We start from the raw sequence: 24,999 nt of genomic DNA on the forward strand, positions 1-24,999 counted from the left end.
GAACTATCCAAGGCACAAATTTCATGGTTTTCTTTACACTCTCTCTCTCCAGTGTTTCTTAATATATTGAAGTTCAATACTGTCGGGCACAGCGAACCACAAGTTCCATTTTAAACTTTGATTTTAACCTGAGAACATAAACCACATATAAATGATATATGGGGTAAAGCAGAAGAAAAGCGCCGATAGTCCTGCTGCAACACCATAGTCATGTTTAGTGTATGGTTTTCACTTTCAAGAGGATCACCTTAATAAATATTCTTAAAAACCAATGAATGGTATAAAACTGTGCCCAGAAAATTGTTTCTCAAATCTCACGCTCATTCTCTAGTTTTAAGCGCGTATTTATAATAGCTGATAAGCTCGCAACATCCAGCTTGCCATAATCAGAAGTTTTTCCAAAACTTTCAGTCTTCTCCGCGGCTTTGAACGATTAGTGTCGGAAATCAGTATTTCAACACCAGACTTTTAAAGTAAATACATATATATTTTGAAAAAAAAAACATTATTCTTGAAAAAAAAAAATATTTTAATTTTCTAAAATTATATTAGAAACTAAACTAATATTGAGTGCAAATTAAGTGCTGATACACATACATATATATATATATGTATTTATATATGTACATAAGGTCTATATATGGTACACATTGATCAACGAATAATTTTTTGTTTGAAAGAAAATTTCCGGAAAAACATCGTCAAAAGTTTTATGAGATTTACTAATAGATTTATGTATACATACATTTGTCTGAAGTGCCGAAAATAGAAGAATAATCTTTGAAGAAAAGTATTAATTTTTAATATTTATTTATTAAATAATGCAAAATAGTTTGAAGGAGAAAAGGAAAACACAGCTGTTCTGATTATGATAAACTTAAAAAATTATAGAATAAAAGAAAACCTTTTCTCATTAAAAAGAAAAAAATTCGAAAAAAAGGTATTATTAATTTTGATCGAACAGTTTATAGATACTGCGTAAAAATCGCCATACACAATATTATTTTTACATAGTACTATATGTATATTGGGGTTATTTTAAAAGCCGAATATCTCGAGAAGTATGAATGATAGCGATTTTGACCTCGAACTTTTTTTGTAGCAAATGAAATTTCCTACAAGTCTGTCATGTACATTTTTTTATATCTCATGTCATTTACGAGATATATACAAAAAATGCGAATTTCGTCGAAAAATCAGGTTTAGAGCCCCGTACTACCTCGCCGGTGTCGTAATGGGCACTTTTGTAGAGTGTTCAATTCTAAGGAATATGTGTCTAAAGTCAAAGCGATGCCATCTGAGCTATAGAAATTTAAAGATAAAAAATCACGATTGTCCTTTATTTTCAATGGAAAATTTTTCCATGCCTTGGTCCAATTCTTAATGTTAATATTAAGGGCTCAAATTTTCAGTGCATTTTTTTTTTTGGGATATTTCCAAGGTAATTTCTTGATGGTACTGAAAAAATGAATATTTAAAAACAAAAAGACTAATGTATATGTTGCAGTTGGTCTGTTACTTACCTTTGTGCTACCTGCTAACAACCAGTGAATTCGTTGATCTAATATAATTAGGAGTGATGCTAACCGCTCCATATACACATACATAGATATATAATTTCAAAGCCTTTTTTTGCAAATTCTCAACTTTGTCTTATCAGTCAGTTTTTTAAGTAAATAATTTCATTCACAAAGTTATCGCAACAATTTTTAATGCCACTGATTATAGACTCGTCGAGCTGTAAGCGTTTAAGTAGATGTGTGAAACATTTCAACTCATTTAATGGGGTGTTCTAGACGTTCTAGTCTAGTAACAAAGGAATCCATTTTTATTTTTCAAAGTTTAATTATTGAAAAATAGGTATACAAGAGAATTTTGCAAAATTCAAATTATTAAATTTTCAGAGAATAAGGTATTTTGTTGATCCTGCATCCATACTGGTTCGTCTAGTTCGCGAAATTTTAAACGCGTTTTTCTCCAAACTGTCTTTTACAAAACGATACCAAAGATTTCTAGGATTGTTCTGGACCGATTTACCTGAATTAGAATATTTAAAGAGTCTTCTTTATATACTTATCTTTGTCTAGAAATAACAATACGCCAAAATTTCATTTTTAACTATTTTATCAAAAAAAAAAAAAACATAACAGTAAAAAAAAGTGGTACGAAAGTAGTAAATTTTACCCAAGTTTCAGCCATTGCAACACTATTCTGTATTAATATTAATAAAATTCATACCTCTAGACTATAAAACTCACTTAATTTAATTTAAATAGATACTCACAAATACGAAGCCATCCTGTCGATTTCGATACAGGAGGATGATACACAAAATATGGTCGAATTATGCCAAAGCGATGTGTCTCAATATTTAGAAAACGTTCAAAAATATCTTTAAGAGCAGATTTTTATGTAAGAATCTAAATTTCGAGTTGTCAAAAACATTATCAGCCTTTAAATTGAAGAGTAGGAACACTTTCCCAAGTACTAAGGCTCTACATTAATTGGACAATCGATTAATACCATTCTCTCCGAACAATTAATGGAACTCCAGATCTCCTAGTAACAATACAATAGCAAAATCTCGAAAAGAGTAGATTGTACGAAGAAATATTATTTGTAAGAAAAGGTTTAAGAGTCATTAGGCACTATATGTAGACACCAAATTGAAAAGCATTCATGGAAACATAAAGTTAACTTATACCTTCGTTGGAGATAAAACAACTGAAGAACTAGTATGAACTTAGACGAAGTCTCTTAAGTGATAACAGCTATAATTAAAAAACAACTTTCATTATAACTTTATCTGGTTTCTGCCTCTTCTACATTACATTATTACCGCATTGAATGCAAATATAATTTCATAGTTGCTGAGAAACTAACTGAAAACAGCAAACAGTTGCGACAATAAATTCACGTCAAATCAGAACCTCAAATATTTTTCACTTTATACGAAATTTTGTCTTACATTTGAAATAAAAATATTAGAACAGAAGGATAGTATTAGGTTTTCAAATATCACCCTTCCGCCTTTTTGTCTTTTGAATTTCGCGGCTATCTATAAAGCGCTACGGAGCTCGTATCTGGCAATACTATACATCTTTGAAAGGTCTTGACATAACCTACAAAACAACGCTATGCATGATTAGTTTGGATTTTGCGTTCCACAGTTATAGACGTGAAAACATGGAGTTCACTAACGCCGAAATTCGCGCTATGTTAAGGTTTTCCTTCGTTAAAGGCAAATACGCTAAAGAAACGTTCCATGAGACTAATGGTGTTTTGGGGGATGGTACTCTATCATTTCGAACTGCGAAGGAATGGTTTCAACGATTCAGAACGGGTGAAAAAAACACCATGGAAAACATCGAGTTAGACCGCCATGTGGCATCTCGAGACATCGCCCAGAAGATGGGAGTTAGTCACCAAACCATTTTAAACCATCTGCAGAAGGCTGGATACACAAAAAAACTTGACGTTTGGGTGGCGCATGATTTGACGCAAAAAAACTTTCTGGACCGAATCAACGCCTACGATATGCTGCTGAAACGGAACGAACTCGACCCATTTTTGAAGCGGATGGTGACTGGCGACGAAAAATGGATCACATACGACAATATCAAGCGAAAACGGTTGTGGTCGAAGGCCGGTGAATCGTCCCAAACAGTGGCCAAGCCGAGATTGACGGTCAGGAAGATTTTGCTGTGTGTTTGGTGGGATTGGAAGAGAATCATCCACTATGAGCTGCTCCCATATGGCCAATCGCTTAATTCTACCATTTACTGCGAACAACTGGCAACTTGAAGCAAGCGATCAACCAGAAGTGTCCAGAATTGGCCAACAAGGAGGGTGTAGTATTCCACCAGGACAATTCATTGACTGTTCGTTGATAACTCGTCAGAAGCTACGGGAGCTCGGAAGGGAGCTTTTATCGCAGCCATCATATAGCCCGGACATTTAGCCAAGTGATTACGACCTGTTCTCGTCCATGGCGAACGCCCTGGTTGGTGTAAAGTTGAACTCAAAAGAGGTTTGTGAAAAGTGGCTGTTCGAGTTCTTCGCAAATAAGGAGAGGGCCTTCTACGAAGGGGATATTATGAAGTTGCCGTCTAGATGGAAACAGATTATTGAACGAAACGGCACATATTTGAACTAATCCGATGACTTTAACACTTTTTATAAAGCAATGAATAAAGAGCAAAAAGGCGGAAGGGAGATATGGCAACCTAATATTTGAAATAAAAATATTAGAAAAAAGTATTTCAGAGAGTCATGTTTCTTGAAGTATTATGGTGATGTTCATAACCCCCACACTCACCCTCCTCCTTACTAAGTCAATGCATATATGCATATATAATTCGAATGATTCTGTAAATACAACATTTAAGTCAGGCTACTAGAAGTCTAGTACATTGCGGTAAAATTTTCTGTTTGTTCTTTCTTATCACTAATTTCATTGAGACGTCTCTGGTGTGGGCGCGCAATCAGCTACTCAACTGACCGCGCTTAATTATACTCTCGCAACAATGTTGCTAACGAGAGTATTATAGTTTTGTTCACATAACGGTTGTTTGTAAGTCCTAAAACTAAAAGAGTCAGATATAGGGTTATATATACCAAAGTGATCAAGGTGACGAATAGAGTCGAAATCCGGATGTCTGTCTGTCCGTCCGTCCGTCCGTCCGTCTGTCCGTACGTCCGTCTGTCCGTCCGTCCGTCCGTCCGTGCAAGCTGTACCTTGAGTAAAAATTGAAATATCATGATGAAACTTGGTACACGTATTCCTCGGGTCCATAAGAAAGTTAAGTTCGAAGATGGGCAAAATCGGCCCACTGCCACGCCCACAAAATGGCGGAAACCGAAAACCTATAAAGTGTCATAACTAAGCCATAAATAAAGATATTAAAGTGAAATTTGGCACAAAGGATCGCATTAGGGAGGGGCATATTTGGACGTAATTTTTTTTAGAAAAGTGGGCGTGACCCCGCCCCCTATTAAGTTTTTTGTACATATCTCGGAAACTACAATAGTTATGTCAACCAAACTCTACAGAGTCGTTATCTTCAGGCATTTCCATATACAGTTCAAAAATGGAAGAAATCGGATAATAACCACGCCCACCTCCCATACAAATGTTATGTTGAAAATCCCTAAAAGTGCGTTAACCGACTAACAAAAAACGTCAGAAACATTAAATTTTACGGAAGAAGTGGCAGAAGGAAGCTGCACCCAGCCTTTTTTTAAAAATTGAAAATGGGCGTGGCGCCGCCCACTTATGGACCAAGAACCATATCTCAGGAGCTACTAGACCGATTTCAATGAAATTCGGTATATAATATTTCTTTAACACCCTGATGACATGTACGAAATATGGGTTAAATCGGTTCACAACCACGCCTTCTTCCAATATAAAGCTATTTTGAATTCCATCTGATCTTTCTTATCACTAATTTCATTGAGACGTCTCTGGTGTGGGCGCGCAATCAGCTACTCAACTGACCGCGCTTAATTTTTATTTCGTATTTCTTCAAACTTTTTTTTGTAGTATTTTTTTAGCGATAAGTACATTAATTTTTTTGTAATTTCCTTTTCCGCTCAACTTTCTTGCAGTTTCATTTCTCTACGCGCTCTGCCTCTCTCTCTGCGTCGCTGTCAATGCGAGCGAGCAAAATGATTGATAGACGCTTAACCCCACACCAGCAAGCGTTGGTAAGCAAAGCTAAGAGAAAGCAAAAACTGAAATAACTGTAAATAAAAACAAACAAAAGAATCTAACTCTGCTGCAACAACTAAATTTCGCAACTAATCTTCCAGCTGCCAAATGCCACTATCACGCGCTGCCGACTACTCGCCTCGCTCTGCTTGCTACTTTGTCTTTCAGGTGCGGCGCTTGCTGCACAATCCCCAACACCGGTTGTGACAGCCACTAACGCCACCACGAACGCAACGAAATATCCACATGCCGCCGTCTATGAGGCACATGCCAATCAGTATTTAGACTGGGCCTCGACACGTATGCAAAGCATTTGGGCGCGGCGGCGCAGCAGTTTCCTCAATCTCACCACCAAAGGACGCGGTTACAACGCCATCAATCAAGCGCCGATTAAGCAAGAAATCGAAAATGACTATCGCCACCTCGTGTATGCATTGGCGATGAACCTCAGCACCGTACCGGTGATGCAGCTGAAAGATCCAGTATTGCGGCGACGTGTGAGACGTCTCGCAAAATTGCAACTCTACGGTCTGCCGGATAAGGATTACGAGGAAGCCAAGGATTTGTTGCATACGATGCAAACGTTTATAACCTCACGCATGGTTTGCTCGCTGGGAGACTGTCAGCAAACGGTAAAGTTGCGAAATAGTCGAAAAGAGGCACGAAACTGAAATGCAAAATTAATTTTTGTTGCCTTTCCAGGTCGCTATGGTGCCGGCGATAGTGAATCATGCAATGCGCACGAAGAGTCTGGCTGACTTGGAGTACTTTTGGCGTGAATGGCGTTCGGTGTTGGCGGATCGTAATCGTGCCAAATCGGCTTTCATCTCATATGTGCGAATGCTGCGCCTGGCGGCCTCATATAACGGTATGTTTTTAAGGAGGTTACGACTTATATTTTTCATTAGTCATATTATTAGTCTGGGTTTGGTGAACAGCCAAGACGGTGTTTATCTACATATAATAAAGAATTACTAAAAAACAATTGGATTTAGGAAGATGGAGAACCTCTGAACTCTAAAAATAAGTGCAGTATATCATAACGCTTATATCCGATCGAAATATATGGTTTAGATCTGAAGCGTTATTGTTACAATGACACAAAACACTCGAAAACTGTTTTGAAAACGTTCTTGCGAACTCTTTAGCGGACACAAATCCATATGAAGTCTGTTGAGTAGATTTTAACATTTTGGAAAACGACCGAGGTCTAATTAATCGACTCAACTAGGCTCAGGGAACTGTGGGGCGGCTTTTCAAGCTCATTATGTACACCTGCAGCCGGAAGCATTGGTTATCGAAGGAGGCAAAAGAACAGCTGGTGTCGTGTCGCAATGGAGAGAAAACAGACTGTCTACCTCTCAACGTTACAATCGACCAAAACACATGCGGAAGTTGAAGATTCCTCTTCGGGAGTTGCATTTGCAGATCACCACAGAGAAAGGCCAAAATGCCTGAATACGAAGAGCTTAATAAGCTGGTCGACAAAGGTGGTACTCGAAAATTCTTCAAAAAGTTGCGGCGACTATCAGAAGGTTTCAAGACCTGATTATACTCTAGTAGAACCTTCAGAGGTGAAGAAGTGATTGATGCTCAGAGCTTACCGAAATTATGGAGGGAACACTTTTCCAGCCTGTTGAATGGCAGTGAAAGTATAACACTAGAAGTTGGTGAACCGGATTCCCTAATTGATGACGACGGAGCGGCCATTTCATTTTCCGACCATGAAAAAGTTCGAATAAGAACAAAGCGGCGGGGGCTGATGGATGCTAGCCGAGCTATTCAAATGCGGCGGCGAAGAACTGAACTGGTTTCAGATAAGGTGACTCACTATCGTTTAACTAATTCTTGCTAATTCGAACTGTGTAAGCAATTACGTTACGAGTTTTCGAGAAAAAGGTTCTGCAAAAGATTCATGGTTTTTTGCGCATTGATCAACGACGAATACTGCAATCGATGGAACGATGAGCCATACGACATGGACATAGTTCAGTGAATTAAGAGGCAGTGGCTACGTTGGCTAGGTCATGTCATACGTATCGATAAAAACACTCCAGCTCTCAGAGTATTCGTCGCATTACTCATCGGTGGAAGCAGAGGAAAGGAAAACTGCCTTATGGAAATAGAAAAGAAAGAAAAGCTTAACTATTCTTCATAACTCCTTTCCCAGCTTCCACACTACGCTTTTTATCAAAATAATTAGCATTAAAATAAATTTAGGCACCTTCAAGGCTCATTTTACCAGCAGCGAATTGCAATTAAAATCCCCGCAGTGTCGTGGTTGCTTGAAAAAAGAAATAAATTGCGCATTAAATAAATTTTACGCAAGTCATGTCAGTTTCGGCTAACACACACACACACCCATCCGTAAACTAACGGTAACCCATAGACGTAATGTTAACCTAATTTCTGCGCAAAACACAAAGACGAAGCACATATGTATATATACGTACAAGTGATTATCCTGCAACAAATTGTGAGTAAAATCATTTAGGAGAGTAGACCTGGAGTAGACTTTGTTGAGTACAATTGGCGATGAATTGGTCTCCAACAAAATGAAAAATTTCGAGGTTCCCTACTTTTTTAAAGAAAAAACAGAGAATCTTCAAATTTAATGGGGAATGATTACTATTACTCAAAAGAACATTCCTTGGCATTCCTTTTTTGAAGATTATCTCTTTCATATGTTGGCCGCGGCTACATTTCAGAAGGTCCATCAATTTTCGATGACTCGTTGGAGTATTTCGACTGATAACTGGCGACTAAATTGCCTGAATCGAAGCGGAATTGTTCGCATAGAATTTAGACTTTGCATATTCCCACAGGAAAAAATCTTGCTGGCCAATCGACCGGCCCAAAACGTGAAATTATCTGCATCTGAGGTGGCGTTAAAACCAAATGTCGCCGAGATCACGAGCTTGAAATAGTCGTTATCATGGCGCGATAGCGGCAACGGTATCGTTTTTGAAGAAATATGGAACGATGATTCTACCGTCCTACAAAGCACACCAAACCGTTGATTTTCTGGATGAAATGACAGCTTTTGGATCTCTTCCAGCTGCTCTTCGTCTTAAATGCGGCTATTTTGCTTGTTTGCATACCCATTGAGTCAGAAATGGGCCTCACCGCTGAACAAAATTTGACTCGAAGACGTCGGATCTTCCTGGAACTTTTCATGAGCCCATAGTTCAAAGCGATGTCGTTTGAGAAGGGCGAACAGTTTCAGTTCTTACATAAGCTGTACGCTTTTAATTTAAAATCTGGACGTAAAATGCGCCAAGTCGTTCCATACGTCAGTCCAAGTTGCTGCGAACGGCGCCGAATCGACTCTCCACGGTTTTCGTGTACACTCTCAGCTATGACTGCTATATTTTCTTTGCTGTGTGCTGAAGGTGGCAATAATGTATACTGGGTGTCAAGCTCTGATCAGGGTTTTATTCTTGATCTAGGATTGATCCTTTTCAGACTAGTTTAAGTAAAGATCGAAAGATAACTAGTTGTGAAAAAGAGTCTCGTTATCAAATGACTTTATATAATCGTCAAGTATCGTCGCCTTCCAACTAGTTCACTGCCATGTTTGTAAACTAGTTTTTTTCCGACCAGTGACGCTTCAAAAGCACAAGCTCAAGCATATAATAATATACAAATCGAAGACACAGGAAGCTAACTTAATATCCCACTAACTCGCTACCTGCATCCGCCCCGCCTTAAAGAGCAGTTTGTTAAGTTGGCACAGCAGCCATGCGGTCAGGCGGTCAGGCAGCCAAAGGCGGGTCAGTCGTAGCAATGTGCGCCTTCAATGTGTCGGGCATGAAATTGCAAATAGATGTCGTAAATTGCATTTAAAATGGCACATACAACTAGTCAATTAGAAGACACACGCACACACACATATATACTACTATACTTTGTGCAATAACGCGATGCCTGGCTGCGTATGTGTGTGTGCACATAAATATGTTAGGTAAATTGACCGGTGGACTCATAACCCGAAGGCCCTTATACCTCCATGTGTATGTAAGAAGTAGCACAACCTGAATATGCCGAGCAACCGCTTGAGATGTCAGGTCTGTCAAGTCAGTTGCGGCGGTGTGCTGCTGCTGGTGCTGGTGCTGGTTGTGGTGGTGGTAATGAGGCAACCAATGACCATGTGATTGACGAGAAATCAATGAGAACAAGATGCCATTCAACTAATCACAAACGAAAACGACATTTACCAACACCACTAATAAAATGGCTGAAGCACATATGCGCACACAACACATCACACTCATATACCTCAAGTCCACACACGTCCACTTACCTAGATTTCTTCGGTTAAATCAATGCTTGTATATGATGTTTGTTTGCTCTTGTTCCCAATTAGGCCACATAACCCCATCACGTACCTGGTATCTGTATTACGATACTGATAATTTTCAACGTGAGCTGGAGAATGTCGTATGGGAAATAATGCCGTTATATCAGGAATTACACGCCTATCTACTGAAAAGTGTACGCAGCACTTATGGCGAGAAATTGTATGCCGAAGAGGGCGCCATACCGGCGCCTGTGTTGGAGCAAATTGTACGACAGGCTTGGTCGCCGCGCCCTGTTTTCCGCACACCCTTTCCGACGCATCAATTGCCGACCGTTAAGCAGCGGTTGGAGGAAATACTTGTGACACCAGTGAAGATTATTAAAAAGTCAGCGGAATTCTTTGAGTCCATCGGGTTGAATCATATGTCGGAGTAAGTACATATCTAAGTTTATGAATAATATATGTGGAAGCTATTACAACGCTCATAACTTCAAGGTAGGAGAAATACAAAGATTAAGAGTTCAAATGGCTAACTAGCTAGCCAATTGGCTGGCAAAGCCGAAATAAGTTTCTTAAACTTAAGTAGTCTAGTAAAGTTTCAATGCAAAGATAGAATTATGGGCTGGAAAAATATTATTGTGGAGTAGAGACTAGGAGTTTTTGAGACCCGACGTAAAGTTATAAGAGTCAAACCGAAAATCCGTATACTTTACAACTTACAACAAAAATAATGTCGATAAAAACCTAACCGTCAATGGCGACCTTTATCGCCCCATGATAACCGACAATTTATTGCCTGAAATTGAAGCTCGTGATCTTGGCGACATTTGGTTTCAACAAGACGGCGCCATTTCCCACACATCGCATCAATCAATGGACTTATTGAGAGAACACTTCAGTCAGTTTGGGCCGATCGTTTGGCTACTCAGATCTCGTGATATCTTACCGCTAGACTTTGTCCTGTGGGGATATGTAAAATCTAAAATCTATGCGGCCAATCCCGCTTCGATTCAGGCCTAGGAGCAAAACATTAAGTATGTCATTGGCATGTTACCAGTCGAAATGCTCGAACGAGTCATCGAAAATTTTACTCAACAGATATTCTTCATTAAATTTGAAGATTCTGTGATTCTTTAGTAGGAAATCTAGAAATGAATTACTCCACATATATATGCTTTTATTGGATCCAAGTTTTTAATCGATTGTAGCACTAACAACTCAAAAGTCAAGCTAAATTTGTGGAGTTATCCATAAAACATCAGGTTTATACTGTTAAACCCCGACACAGGCAAGTCTATGGTCCTCAGGTTTACTTAAAACAGTAGATCTATTAGGCCTTATCTGAATGATTTTACCATTTTTCGATTTTAGAGATATAAGCTCAAGCTTCCTTTCAATTTAATGAGCTTTATAGTTTCGAATTTTCTTATGACCTTCGAGCTCTTCTTGAAACTGAATAGATTTTTAGAAATTCCCTTCAGAATTATTTAATATACCAGCTGCACAGAGACAGTAGGTGTTTGGGACTAAAAATATTGACCACGAAGACTAAATTTTAGAGGCCCTACCTCCGAAATGACCAACCAATTGAAGTTGAAACACTGGCTCCGAACATAAATCGTGAAGTTCCAAACTGGAATTTCCATATGTAATACTGTTTCATAGGAAACTCTTAAACTTCACAGCTAAACTCTTCAACGATATTTCCGCGATATTTCGATTCCATACTTTTTTGGTTCTGCTTTCTTTTCTTAAAATTGAAATATGCATAACTAATCTAACTTCTAACATACTCTTTATTCCACACAGCTCTTTCTATGAACGCTTTTCACGTCGCATTGGCGATGAGGAAATCGGTTCCGATTGTCACGCTGAAGTATTCTACTTTCCACCGGAAGCGGCGCTACGCTATTGCCCCAAGTTGGATTATAAGAAACTCTTGCAAATGCACGGTAATATGGCCGAACTGCAATATAATCTCTATCGTGGACGGTTGCCTTTTGGCGTGGACAGCGAGCCTTGCCCGGGTTTTGCAGCTGCTATTGGCGAAGCGGCCGTTATCGCTTCGGGCACACCACGGCATCTCAACCGATTGCATTTGCTCTTCAATCACAGCTTGAGCGAGGAACAATCAATGAATCGACTGTTCCGTATGGTAAGACAAGCGACTTTTATGAAGACCTATACATTGCTAATGTTCCATTTGCACGTTTCTTCAGGGTATTCACACAATTTTGGCGATACCACAGTACTTCATAAATGACAAGTTTTTGGTCGACGTGATGGACGGTCATATTGGCGCTCAGGAATTGAATTGTGCTTACTGGAATTTGCAGAATAAGTATGCTGGTATTGTGCCACCGCAGCGTCGTAATGAGAATACTTTTGATCCTGATTTTAAATTCTATCGTGGTCTGAATCCAGAGAAACCAAATACCGAGTGAGTAGACCATACATACATACATATGTATGCCTTTTTCACGAGAAAGATGTATTACTTTTGAGGAATAATCATCGAGTTTGTGAATGAGCAGCTTCAGGTTAGCTTGTTTACAGATTTATATGTCGGTCAAGTACTGAAATAGTCGGCTCTTTGGAAATTGCAGTATCAAAAACATTGAGTTTGAACTAAAAGTTTAGAGAAAATCATTGGGTTACAAAAATGGAAAAATTTTTAAGTATTGGGATTCATAGGTTCATAGCTCCACGCCAATGCCCTTTGCGTTAAAGATTATCACATAAATTGGCTGTAGTTGGGGTACTCTTTATTTCTGTGCAGAGTGGAGGTTCAAACTCATTACTTTCAGTCGTTTTAAGCTTGCAAAAACAACAAGAAACGATTCGGAATAAAAGTTTCAAAGGACTCAGTTCACAGTGGACCTTAAGGTCCATGCTGGATGAGTATAGAATAGACTTCTAACTACTTACATACATATATAACTTTGTTAAACAAATGAAAGTGAGGGTAGTGGAGTAATAGATACTACTACTAAAATAGCAGTTTAAAGTGTTCTAAATTTTAATATTATTTAAAGAACCTATCCCATGGCACTGTCGGATCTTGAACACCTCATTACATCAAGAACACATTTCTGACTAAAATTCTCAGTGAGAATCTCCAACTTTTTCAATACTTTTTCAAGCTTCTTGAGGGTCTTCAAAATTTATAAGAAAGTTTTTAGTAAATATTACAATATGGGTATCAAATTAAAAAGATTTAAGAAGGCTAATATTTCAAAAACAAGAGCGTTGCCACATATTTCAAATAAATTGAAAAAAAAAATAAAATATTTAAAAATAAAAATTTTACAATAAGTGTATCAAAATATAGAGGACTTAACTTACAATTAAAAATATTTTTCAGGAGAGTTGCCACCTACTAATTTTTTTTTTGTGCCCTTACATTGATAAAATACTATTTGAGCGCAAAATTAAATCGATTTAATAGACTAACAGTTGATTACAAAAGTTACAGTTTTTACGATAGTTGCCACATATTACAAATAAAATTATAAAAAGAAAATATGAATTATGCAATAAGAGTATCGAACTATAGACAGTTAAAAATATTTTTCAGGAGTGTTGCCACCTATTTATTTATATTTTTTGTTCTATTACATTTACAAAATGCTATGTGAGTATAAAATTAAATCGATTTAATAAGACTAACAGTCATTAAAAATGTTAAATGATAAAATAAAGTAATAATGAGATTTGCCACTTATTTAAAACTAACTATAAAATTTAGATGATAAAATAAAAAAATGAAAATCGTAATGTTTAAGAATATTTTTTCAGCAAGGTTGCCACCTATTTAAATTTTGCGAGAGTTGCCACTTATTTAGAACTCATTACAAAAATTAACTTATAAAATGAAATAATAATATTGTAATTTTTGAGAATAATTTTTCAGTAAGGTTGCCACCTATTTAAATTTTTACCTATTACATGGAAAAGATTAAATCAAGAGAAAATATGGGCTTACAAAAAAGATCTGTCATTGTTTATATTTATAATTATTTTGGGAAGAGTTGCCACCTGTTCTAAATCTTTATAAATATTTTGGGAAGAGCTACCACCTGTTCTAAAAAATACGGACATCAAACAAAAGAAATCTGACAATGCTTACCTTTTTAAATATTTTGAGAAGAGTTGCCACTTGTTGAATTTTTTATTGTACAAATTTTTATATTTTTTTAGTGCATTTCTTCATAACTACCACAGAAAAAGTTAGAATAAAATTGATCTTTTAAGGACGAGAATGTTTTTTTTTATTCTATAACTTTTGAGAAAGCTTGTCAGTTCTCCTCAGTAGAAACTGGTATTTGATTACCAGCGGGACCTCAAAAAGTGCTTCAAGTCAAATATTTTCGCTTAGAGCCCTTGTTCGATTGTTAATAGATTTAAGTAAAAAAATTTCGAAATTCTCAACTAAATTAACCTTGTGCTACAGCCGCAGCAAGTAGGGCGCACAAATGAGACCGCGGGCGAAAATTGCACCGAAAAGAAGCCACACACCTACAAACAGAGCGATTTTTATTTTACCTCACATAGTAGTACAGCTATGCATTGACACATGTCAATGGCGGAGTTAGTGCGCTGGAGCCGCGATGGAATTTTTGGCATACAAACACCCAGCTACATACATACATATATACTCTTGCAACACATATGTACATACATATGTAGTATATAGCAGGCGAACATTTCGATTTTTCTGACCTCCGTGCGCCAACAGCATTGCCGCCAACGCAACATTTCAACAGCTCGCGTAGCGTAGGTTTTCTAAAAGTAGTTAGTCTCCGCAGCAGACTCCATGGAATGGTGCATTTCTAAAAGCTCTGTATATTCAAATATTCTAACTGCAACAACGACAACAACTATGAGCTGTGCCCCACCGAATACACTTTTTCACATTTTGTTAACAGGAAATTGCTTTCGGAAATACTGGGCTATCAGTTTTATCGGGCATTTTGTTTGGCCAGCGAACAATATCGACCCGGTGATCCGGAATATCCATTGCACAACTGTGATTTTCATGGCAGTACGAAGGCCGGTGATTTGATGAGGTAAGTACCATACGTTTGCTCACGCATCACTTACACACACATTTGCATACACATAAGCACACACACGCAGTCACAAACACATTTGCACATAAACACCCACACACACAGCTGACCGCTTCCTTTCTAAGCTTTGCCATGCGAAAAAAGGCTCACTGAATGATTTCACTCCGCAGGCAAATGATGGAGGCCGGCGCAACCAGGCATTGGCGTGATTTGATGGAAATCGCCACAGGTGAGCGTAAGCTGAGCGGCAAAGGTGTGATGGAATATTATGCGCCGCTATACACTTGGCTGAAGGAGCAGAATAAAAAGAATGGCGTGGAAGCCGGTTGGGATTCAGAGACCAGTGAGTATGGGCGCTATAATGCGTGTTAATAATAAGTAAATATATAGGAGGGTGCACAACCTTAACAAGTTCCTAATATTGATTGGAGTTTTAGTAGTAGAATTTTTCGTCAGAAATTCACTCCTATCTAAAATACAGAGGTTATAAATATACTATACATACTACTGAGGTGCGACTACACTTAGGTGATTGAATCAGTGACAATCATGTCTATCATAGAGGACCGAAATATTTTCAAGTTATATTATCAAGTTATTTATATTTAAGCTCACTTTGATATCAACGTGCTGACTTAAAATGCTCATAACAATACTACATATTCCCTTTTTTTATTTTTGATAGGATGCAGCAAGGACTACAACATTTCATCCTAAAGCTTTGGATACCACAATTCGCTCTTTGTATTAAAAGTAAATATATATATATATATGTATATCGATATTTTTATGATATGATTATGATGCGATATTAAATATATTATTTTGAAAAAATAATAAAAAATTTAAACCGATTAAATTGCGATATTATTTCTTTAAAATTTCTTTAAAAATGCAAGATAAAAAACAAACAAATATTATATGATGTTTATATACCAATGCTCTAAGCAAGATTATTTTAAATATATTCAGATCCCACTTACTGTTGGAACTATGAACAATTTATGAAAGATTTTCCTTATAGATTTAGCTTTGAGGGCTTACAAAATCCGACCCGTTGAATGCGAACAACCATTGAGCGCATCAGAGATCGGCGAATGAGCCCCAAACGAGATGGCCATTGATCCCAATTTTTAAACGAAACATTTATTCAATGATGAAACTCACTTTTGCTTGAATGAGTTCGTTTATAAACAAATTTCAGGTATTTGGAGTGAAGAAAATCCAAAAACCATTGTTGAGACACCTTAACATCCTCAAAAAGTTAATGTTTTCTGTGCCCTATAGGCAGGGGAGTTCCGAATTTCCATAAAAATTAAGCCGGCTATAATGTTACAGTCAATAGGAAACCCTTTAGAACCATAGCTAATGTCCCTTTCGTGCTTTAATTGAAGGTTAATGATGTGAACGACCTTTGGTTCCAACAAGACGACGATACATGCCTTATAGCCAATAAAACAATCAATTTTTTGAAAGAAACTTTCGGTGAGCGCATTATCGCGCCTCCAAGATCGGTCGGATAAGCACCAACAAACTGATTGGACCTTATCAGTGTGGCTTTAGACCTGGAAAATCAACATCTGACCAGATATTTGGATATTGGAAAAGACCCGTGAAAAGAGAATTGACACTCAGCAACTCTTCGTCGACTTCAAAGCAGACTTTGACCGTAACAACCGCGCCGTTAGTTTTGCTTTCTCCAGGTTGGACAAAGAAGCGAAGTAAATGGGTCTGGTGGTGAACGAGCGTAAGATAAAATATCTCCGGTCATCAAACAAACAGTCGCCGCACTCGCGACTTGACTCCTACGTCACTATTGAACTAACATAATTTCGAAGTCGTAGATAATTTCGTTTATCTTCGAAAAAGCATTAACACCATAAAAACGTCAGCCACGAAATCCAATAACACTCCAGCTCTAAAAGTATTCACCGCAGTACTCGCCGGGGAAAGAAGAAGACCTCCATTCCGCCGGAAAGACCAGGTGGCGAAGTTATTTCCCAAAATAACTAAATTAATTAAAATATTTTACAGCAAGCTGCGGAAAAATCCGATAATATACGAAAACACAAAGATCAAGCAGCCCTTACAACCGTTTTCTGCCAATTTTGTACTAAGAAATGTTTTCTACCAGCTTCAAGCTCATAATTCTTGGAAAATTCTTAGCCTCCTACCTGCTTATTAACTAAAAAGGTTAGCGATGACTTTCTCGGTATACCTAAACAATTATTTTGGCTAATTAAACCCTAGACTAGCCTGTCAACTTGTCCAACAAATTTTTAATTGTTTCGAGAAATAATTTCAGCAATATATAAACAAAAGTCCCCGCTGGCACTTCCACTCCTTTACTCTACGCACGAGGTAAAAACTACTTATTTGAGACGACTTCGCTCAACAGCCAAATTGTGAAGTGCCGGCGGTGCATGTCAAGTGATGCCTGCAATAACACACACACTCATGTAAATATGCTTGTATGCGTGGAGAACTGTGTTATATAGTGTTCACATGGGTATAAAATTGTATAATATGCTCACTCAGCAGCTAAATAATCGCAGCCATCATGTGCACATGATTGTTCATTATTTGGGGTCCCCAAAAACACGAGCAAATTCAGGCGGATAATGTGGCAAGCAGCAGCAGCAGCAGCAGGCGGATAAAAATCTAACAAGTTCATAATTTAACAACATGCCAGCAATAGAAAGTTTGAGGCAAACACAGAAGCACCTAGCCGGAAAGGCACACACACACTGGTGAAAAAATTTACACGTGATATACATATACTTTCCATGTATGCATATGTACATACACCAGCATACATATGTATGTACTATATGTACATATAATATGGACACACACTTTATGGCCACATAAACTTTCGAGATCTACAAAGTGTCGGTAGCTTATTTCATAGCCACTTTGACCTCTTACGCACACACACACACACACTCACATTTAGGCATATACAAGCACATATAACAATTTGCGGAAACCTTTTCACTACCTTTCTCTCTAGTTTTTATGTCATCTCTTTATTTTATACTTTACTACCTCTCGGCCGAACTCAATTTCGCCAAATAAGACCATTTAATGCTGATTTAAATTTACTCGCTGGCACCTTTGGTTGCTCTTTTCAACCTTTTCGCTTGTCTCATCTTACGTTGAGCACACATTGTGGTTATTTGACCTTCAAACATGCGGTACAAATAGTGAACAAATAGGTCTAATAAAAATGGTTTAGAAAAGGTTTATTTTAAATATGCCCTGGCGAACATTTGATAGAATAGCTATTTATATGGCCACCTTTTTTAAATGGTTGCTTTAAATGAATGGATTCCGCCTGCGGGATTTAGCCAAACAGATTTCGGAGAATTTAGTTTCAGTGCTAAGGTGAGATTTTCGAAAATGGAAAAATTAATGATTTTAGAAATATGTATGAGCGTGGTAAGTCTATTACGTATATATCGTCACCTAAAATGCAAAACATCGAAAAAAATTTAAATTACATAAAAGTTTCAACTTCCGCTGTCAGATATAACCAATATATAACCGATACGTAACCAATATGTAACCAATATATAACCATTTCAATATGAGTATTATATCGTTTTTCCTTCGCCTGTAAAGTTATGAAAAGTGATGTTACGTTATTTTGCATATATTTTCTTTGAAAAATACTGGATTTTATTTCGAAAAAAATGTTTTTTAAAGACATACTATATATGTATGTATATATATAAGTAAACTATAATTGAAAGCAAAGCGCTGATATGGATTTAAAATTACCGAGGAAAACTGCAGTAAAACTGAAGGTTCCTGAATTGAAGTATTCTGTATGTTAACTAAAATCTGATCAAATTTGACCCGGACTGATCCATTTAAACTTGTGCATAAACTGACTTTATGGAACTCTTCCCAACATTGGTACTTTCTTAGGAACACAAGTATTTGAGTAGCACAAAAAAATTCACAACAGGTCGTGAAGTCATCGAAAACTTGCCTCATGTAAGACGTCTATGCATTTCTCTAAATTACGATAACGTCGAAAACTTGTAAGAAACCATGCTTGAAAATCTTTGTCGGAGAATCATAGAGATCGCAGAAAATTTCATAGACTCTTATATGTAGAGTCAACACATTTACGTTAATGTTTCGGGTATGATCCATGTCAAAGCTAAACTTATACCAAAAGACATGAATCTTTAGCAAAAACGACATCGAGCAGAGGTCGCAAACTAGATATTTAACAACGTAACAGAGGGCTCTACAATCATCAAAAACCTCGCTATTGCGATGAGACATGGGTTTATAAATACGATGTCGAAACTGTTCTACAATCGAGCTCCATAATAAGGCGAAACCGAAAAATATAGTAAGTCAAGTAAGAGCGTGGTCGACTTTACCGACAGTTAATGAAAGATTTCGCTCTAATTCCTTCGCGAGTCGATATAGGGAAGCTTTGTCCTTGATGCATTTTCAACAAAGGTTCAGTTTTCGTTGATCTTTTGAAAGAGAATTACGTTAAACGTCATGAGTGCTAAGTACGCGTCGCGTTACGAGGCTGTGTTCCTTTGCATCCACCCGAAAGGTCCCAAAATGTCGCAATCAGCGGCTGCTTAATATATGAGAAAGTCGATGGCATTTATACAGAAGTGAATACAGCGATATAAAGTGGCCAAAAATGTCGATGATTTACCAGAACGTGGTTCGATGAGAAAAGGGAACAAAAAAGATGAAAAAAGAATGGTGAATCTTTTTTAGCGGAACACTGCGGCAATACAAACAAAATTAATGGCAAAAGGTTTAGATATAACGTACAAAACTATCCGAATCCTTCTTCATACTCATGATCTGAAATGGCGCAACACAATGAAGAAGCTTCTGTTGACTGAAAAACTCTCATTGGATTGGCCGTCGCAGTCGCCCGATGCAAACCCTATTGAAAATGTGTGGGCATATATTAAACAGAAGCTTCGTGGAAGACGCATGTAGCATAAGGACAGAGAGGACTAATAGACTTACTGCCGTCCCCACGACAGTCTGGTCTAAGTGACCAGAACGAACCCGGATTTTTATCTGACCAAGGACTGTCAACTCGGTGCCACGCCTAGAAATTACTTTAGGATAACTTTCTGCCGCTACAACACAAACAGAATAAGTAGATTTGTTTCGATATTCGTGACGAGGTTGCAAAAATAAGACTGTCGATAACAACTTGTAGGTATGAAATTCATTTAAAAATGGAAATCGGCAATAGCAACGAAGAAAAGATCCACGCGAAACTTTGAGCTTCGTACTGTCTCGAAGGTTACAGCAAATAAAAGCTCAGAACCAGCTTATTTAATTTTGGTCTTACGGTAATATGGTCTTGAGGGCACAATGTTGATTCCTAATACTAAGGGTGCTCAAAGGCTGGTCCCCATAATGAAGAAATTAATTTTAGAAAATGGTTACATATTGAGATAAAATATCGAACATGTTGTCCGACATAAAACCATAAGGACTTACATCATTACGGTTCCAGTTGCTCTACACAACTCCGAAAACTTACTGCTCAGGGCAGATTTAGAGCCACTGTTGTAATTTCAATAAATCCTGTAGACAAGTCCAGCGAAAGTATAATGACCGATCGACGGCATAAGGCTTTAGTAATGCTATTCGCTATTTGGAAGATAGTATAGACATTTCTTTTTTCCTCCAGTACCGTTATGTAGTATAGTATAGCTGAATCGCAAAAACAAAATCGATTCATTTCTGAAGCGGACCTTTACTGGTGATGAAAAGTGGTTCAGTCACGCCGACATCAAACGAAAGCGGAATTATCAGGAAGACTTTGCTGTATGTTTGGTGCGATTTGCAAAAAGTCATCTACTAAAAGCTGTTCCCTTAGAACCAAACTCTTTATACGGATTTGTACTCTCAAAAATTGGCCGACTTGAAGCAAGCAATGACTAAAAATGGACAGCTTTATCGAATATGTGAGGAAATCAGTGCCATCAAGACAGCAATAGGCCACACACACCGATAGTGACTCGCTAAAAGCTCAGGGAGCTTTGTTGGAATGTTTTTATGCATCCACCATATAATTTGTATCTGGCGCTTTAAACAATTCTGAAAAAAACGTATATATTTATGTACATATGTATATTAAAGCGGGTCGATTTAAAGGGAGTCAAAAAACGGAAAAGTCGCTTATGAGGGAAATATTCCACGGATCATTCCTAACAAATTTTACTCAAAAGATTATGGGTTTAAAACAGGTTTCGAGTCAGCTAAGTTTCTTAGGGATCAAAAAAATTTGTTTGTCAGTTTTTGAGGTTTCCGAATAAAACTTAATACGTACGATAATTTTAATATTCTATTGAATCGGCATCGGTGTGATCGGACAACTATATCACATATCTCCCACGTAGCAGATTATTCAGATTTTTAAACTTCGTCTTCGTTTTGAGATCCTTAGTCTTTGAGATAAAGTTGTTCAGAATGAGTTGTAGCACATTTCCCGAATACGCGGTTTTATAGAATAAAAACCGACCCGCTCTAATGTTTATGTGTATGCCCACCCATAACTAACCTGTGGATTGCGGAATTATAAAACTTTTTTCAATAATTTCCCACCAAAGACCAATTTAAATTTTAATAAGAACAAGTGAGCCACTTAATAGCACACCAATAATGCCGACCGGCAGCGAGCACGTGGCCTGTAATGCCAGTCGAAAACTTTCCGAATGCGAACTGACACAGTTTTGCGCACCCAACGGTGCCATTAAATATGTGCCAAAGTGAAAATATTTCAAGTATGTACATAACTTAGTAATGCATTATATATATATATGTATATAAACATACATACACATATACATATATTTTTATATACACATGCGACTTCTTATTAGATGAGGCAAAGCCAAAAGCTGGTAAAAATCGGAGTATAGGCATAAAAATGGCACAGAAGTGCTGCAGAATGCCTGAAAACCTTGAAAATTGTGAAAACTCTGAAATTAAATGTAAAGCTGGGGAAAAACCCACGAAACGTATAACGGTAAAACGAAAATGAAACGAAAGGCAAGTTGAAGTTGGCAAAGTAAATAAATTATAAAGCAAAGCAAAGCAAGCGCATCCAACTAACTATATGCAACACACACATGTATGCATATACAAACAAACATATCCACGCATACACACTCACATGTATAGGGGTCCAGCTGTGCATGTGTTCAAGTATTTTTGTAAATGCCGGCCTGTTGGCTGAGTAAATCTATTTTATTTTATTTAAAGTGCAAACACAGGCGAACTTTCTACTTTCACTACCGAACAACAGCAACAACCACCACAAGCAGCAGCGCACCGTTGCGAATGCCTAAAGTGCTCCGACGCACACACACATCTGCGCAACACACACCGACACATTTTCAAAAGTTGTTTGCGCTTTTGCGGTCAATTTGTTTTTGTACTTGGCAGAGTGGCGGACGGGTCCCCTCCTGGGCGGCGGGTAAAAGTGAAACTCGTTAAGGCTTTAAAAAACGGGCGACACACACTCGCTGCTGCTGAAAAACCGGAAAAGTTTAAGCAAAAAGCATGCGGCTGCACGCAAACTCTACATGTTTGTTGTTTTTGTTGCTGTTTTGCTTGTTGCTCTTTTAAGCACAACAACAGACAGTTGGGACAGTTTTTCCCGCAACACAACGGTTTGCGTAATTTTTTAAAGATTTTATGTTTGTTTGCTGAAAAGGCTTTGTATGGCACGTATGTATGTATGCATGTGTATGTGTGTGATACAAGGTTTGTGCCGACTCTGCGGTCTTTGGAGGCACAAATTAGAGCGTAAATATTGGCAATTCGTCAGTCCAGCCGGCTGTTTGGTGAGCGTTTTCGTCAAAGCACAATATTTTCAAGTGTTGGGGACTAAGAGAGGTACATGAGATATGCGTGGAAGTATTTAATGGGAAAAAATTCGAAAACAGGGTTACCAACTTTTGTACCAGAGCCAAGAGAAAAACTAGAGACTATTTTTTATGACAAAATTTTATAATTGTATAGTTTTTAGACAAGTGACAGCAGTTCTAAAAAAATATATGAATAATATGAAGCAAACAGCGTTGCCAGTGTTGTGAATTATTCACAATTTAATTTCGATGAAATCTTTATTAAAAAAAACATTTCAACTGTAAGCTTTGTTAAACCTTTTCAGTTTTAACATCATTCTGAAATTTTGCTTCAGCTTCTCTATTAAAATTATAATATATACAGTTTTCAAACATGTGGTAACCCATGTATCTGAAAAAATTGCTAATATAAACTTTTCTTAAATTATATTATATTTAACTTAATTCGCATATTGCAAAAAATTCATTAAAAAAAATAATTATACTGCAAATTACATAAAGTTGGCAACCCTGTTACAACTGTGTGATTTCATATAAAATCTTTTTCAGTTTGACACCCATTTTACAATTATTTTTTGTTCATATTTTCTATTTGCCCTATCACATTATATTAATGTTTGTAAACAGGTGGCAGCCCTTTTCAAATTTTTATTTTTTCAAAAAAGCTATTTATACCTGTTGGGTTCTATGCACATATTACAATTATTCATTTATACCTAATTTATTCATTTCAACTAAAATCACTAAATAGGTGGCAACGCTTCCCAAAAATATTTTAACTGTAAGAATTCTTAAACATATTACAATTATGTTTTGTTCATATTTTTTATTTTTCTTATCACCTTACATTACAATTTGTAAACAGGTGGCAACCCTTTTCAAAATTTTATTTTTTCTATAAACTTTTTTAAACCTGTTAGTTTCCATAGCCATATTACAAGTATTCGTTTAAGCCTAGTTTATTAATTTCAACTAAAATCACTAAATAGGTGGCAACACTTGCCAAAAAATATTTTGTGCTATAACAATTCCTAAATGTATTCAGTTTCCTTTTCTCTTTTACTGACATATATTTTTTGTTTAAACTTTCAAAAAGGTGGCATCATTGCAAATAATTATATTTGTCTGTTACGAGTATGTCCTTCATTACGACCTTATGTGTATTATAAAGCAAAGCAAATACAAAATTTGTGTAACATTATCAACTTTTTGAAAGCCATGCAGAGAACGTAACCATTGATATGTTTCTAAAATAACTACTTTGAGAAGCGAACGTCTCATGCAGTGCAGGGTTTTGAGCCTATTACAACGTAGAGTTAACTCAAAATTAAAAAATAATAGAAAACAATATATGATACATGTTGTGTAGGGTATTTTAAAAAATTTCGAAAATTCCACTTTTTTATCGGCTTAAAGTAGTTTTTGGGGTCGAGACACATTAGGCAATTGGTAGAATAGTGAAAATATGTATGTATGTACTTCTGGTCAATCCACTGCAATTTTCAAAACAGACAATCATGGTTCTCGGATGCTGTCATTGCTTACCTAATGAAGAAAACAATTACATTCATTCATTTACATGGGGAAATAATAAACAAAAACAAATCTTGCAAGAACACATAGAAAAAATTTGGAAGTCTAGGCCCAAGAACTAGTGGCTTAAAATTTCGAGCTCCTGTAGAAAAACCATTGCCACAAAGTTAGGTCTACGATCCCAAATCGTGCATTATATGTACGAGAAACACTTCAAAATGGTTTGGTGGTCTGCTTCAAAACACCGATACTTTAGAATTTCGAACTCTTTTAGAATACTTTCAAGGTCTGTTAAATATAGAAAAGGTTTGAAAGTCTACGCCAAAGAACTGGTGTCTTAGAATGTCGATCTCTTTTAGAATACTTTTAAGATTTTTAATTATCTTTCAAGAACTCATGGAAATAAAACTAGACTTCTGAGAATATATTTCGAACTCCTGTAGAAAACCATTGTCACAAAGTTGGGTTACGATCCCAAATCGTACGTTCTAACCCAAA

General features: G+C 37.1%; 1 protein-coding gene across 1 annotated transcript; it reads left to right on the plus strand.

Moving 5' to 3' along the window:
- The first annotated feature begins 422 nt into the window (after positions 1 to 422).
- Positions 423 to 15,887, plus strand: LOC120772469 (angiotensin-converting enzyme-like). Its single transcript, XM_040101108.1, has 10 exons — positions 423 to 473; positions 5,611 to 5,709; positions 5,815 to 6,345; positions 6,416 to 6,581; positions 10,080 to 10,443; positions 11,823 to 12,168; positions 12,233 to 12,453; positions 14,942 to 15,082; positions 15,256 to 15,428; positions 15,771 to 15,887. Exons 2-10 carry the CDS (start codon positions 5,656 to 5,658, stop codon positions 15,800 to 15,802), a joined length of 2,028 nt encoding a protein of 675 aa, XP_039957042.1. The 5' UTR covers positions 423 to 473; positions 5,611 to 5,655; the 3' UTR covers positions 15,803 to 15,887.
- Positions 15,888 to 24,999: the final 9,112 nt, after the last annotated feature.

The sequence above is a fragment of the Bactrocera tryoni genome, chromosome 3 (genome assembly GCF_016617805.1).
Source record: "Bactrocera tryoni isolate S06 chromosome 3, CSIRO_BtryS06_freeze2, whole genome shotgun sequence".
Classification (NCBI taxonomy): Eukaryota; Metazoa; Arthropoda; class Insecta; order Diptera; family Tephritidae; genus Bactrocera; species Bactrocera tryoni.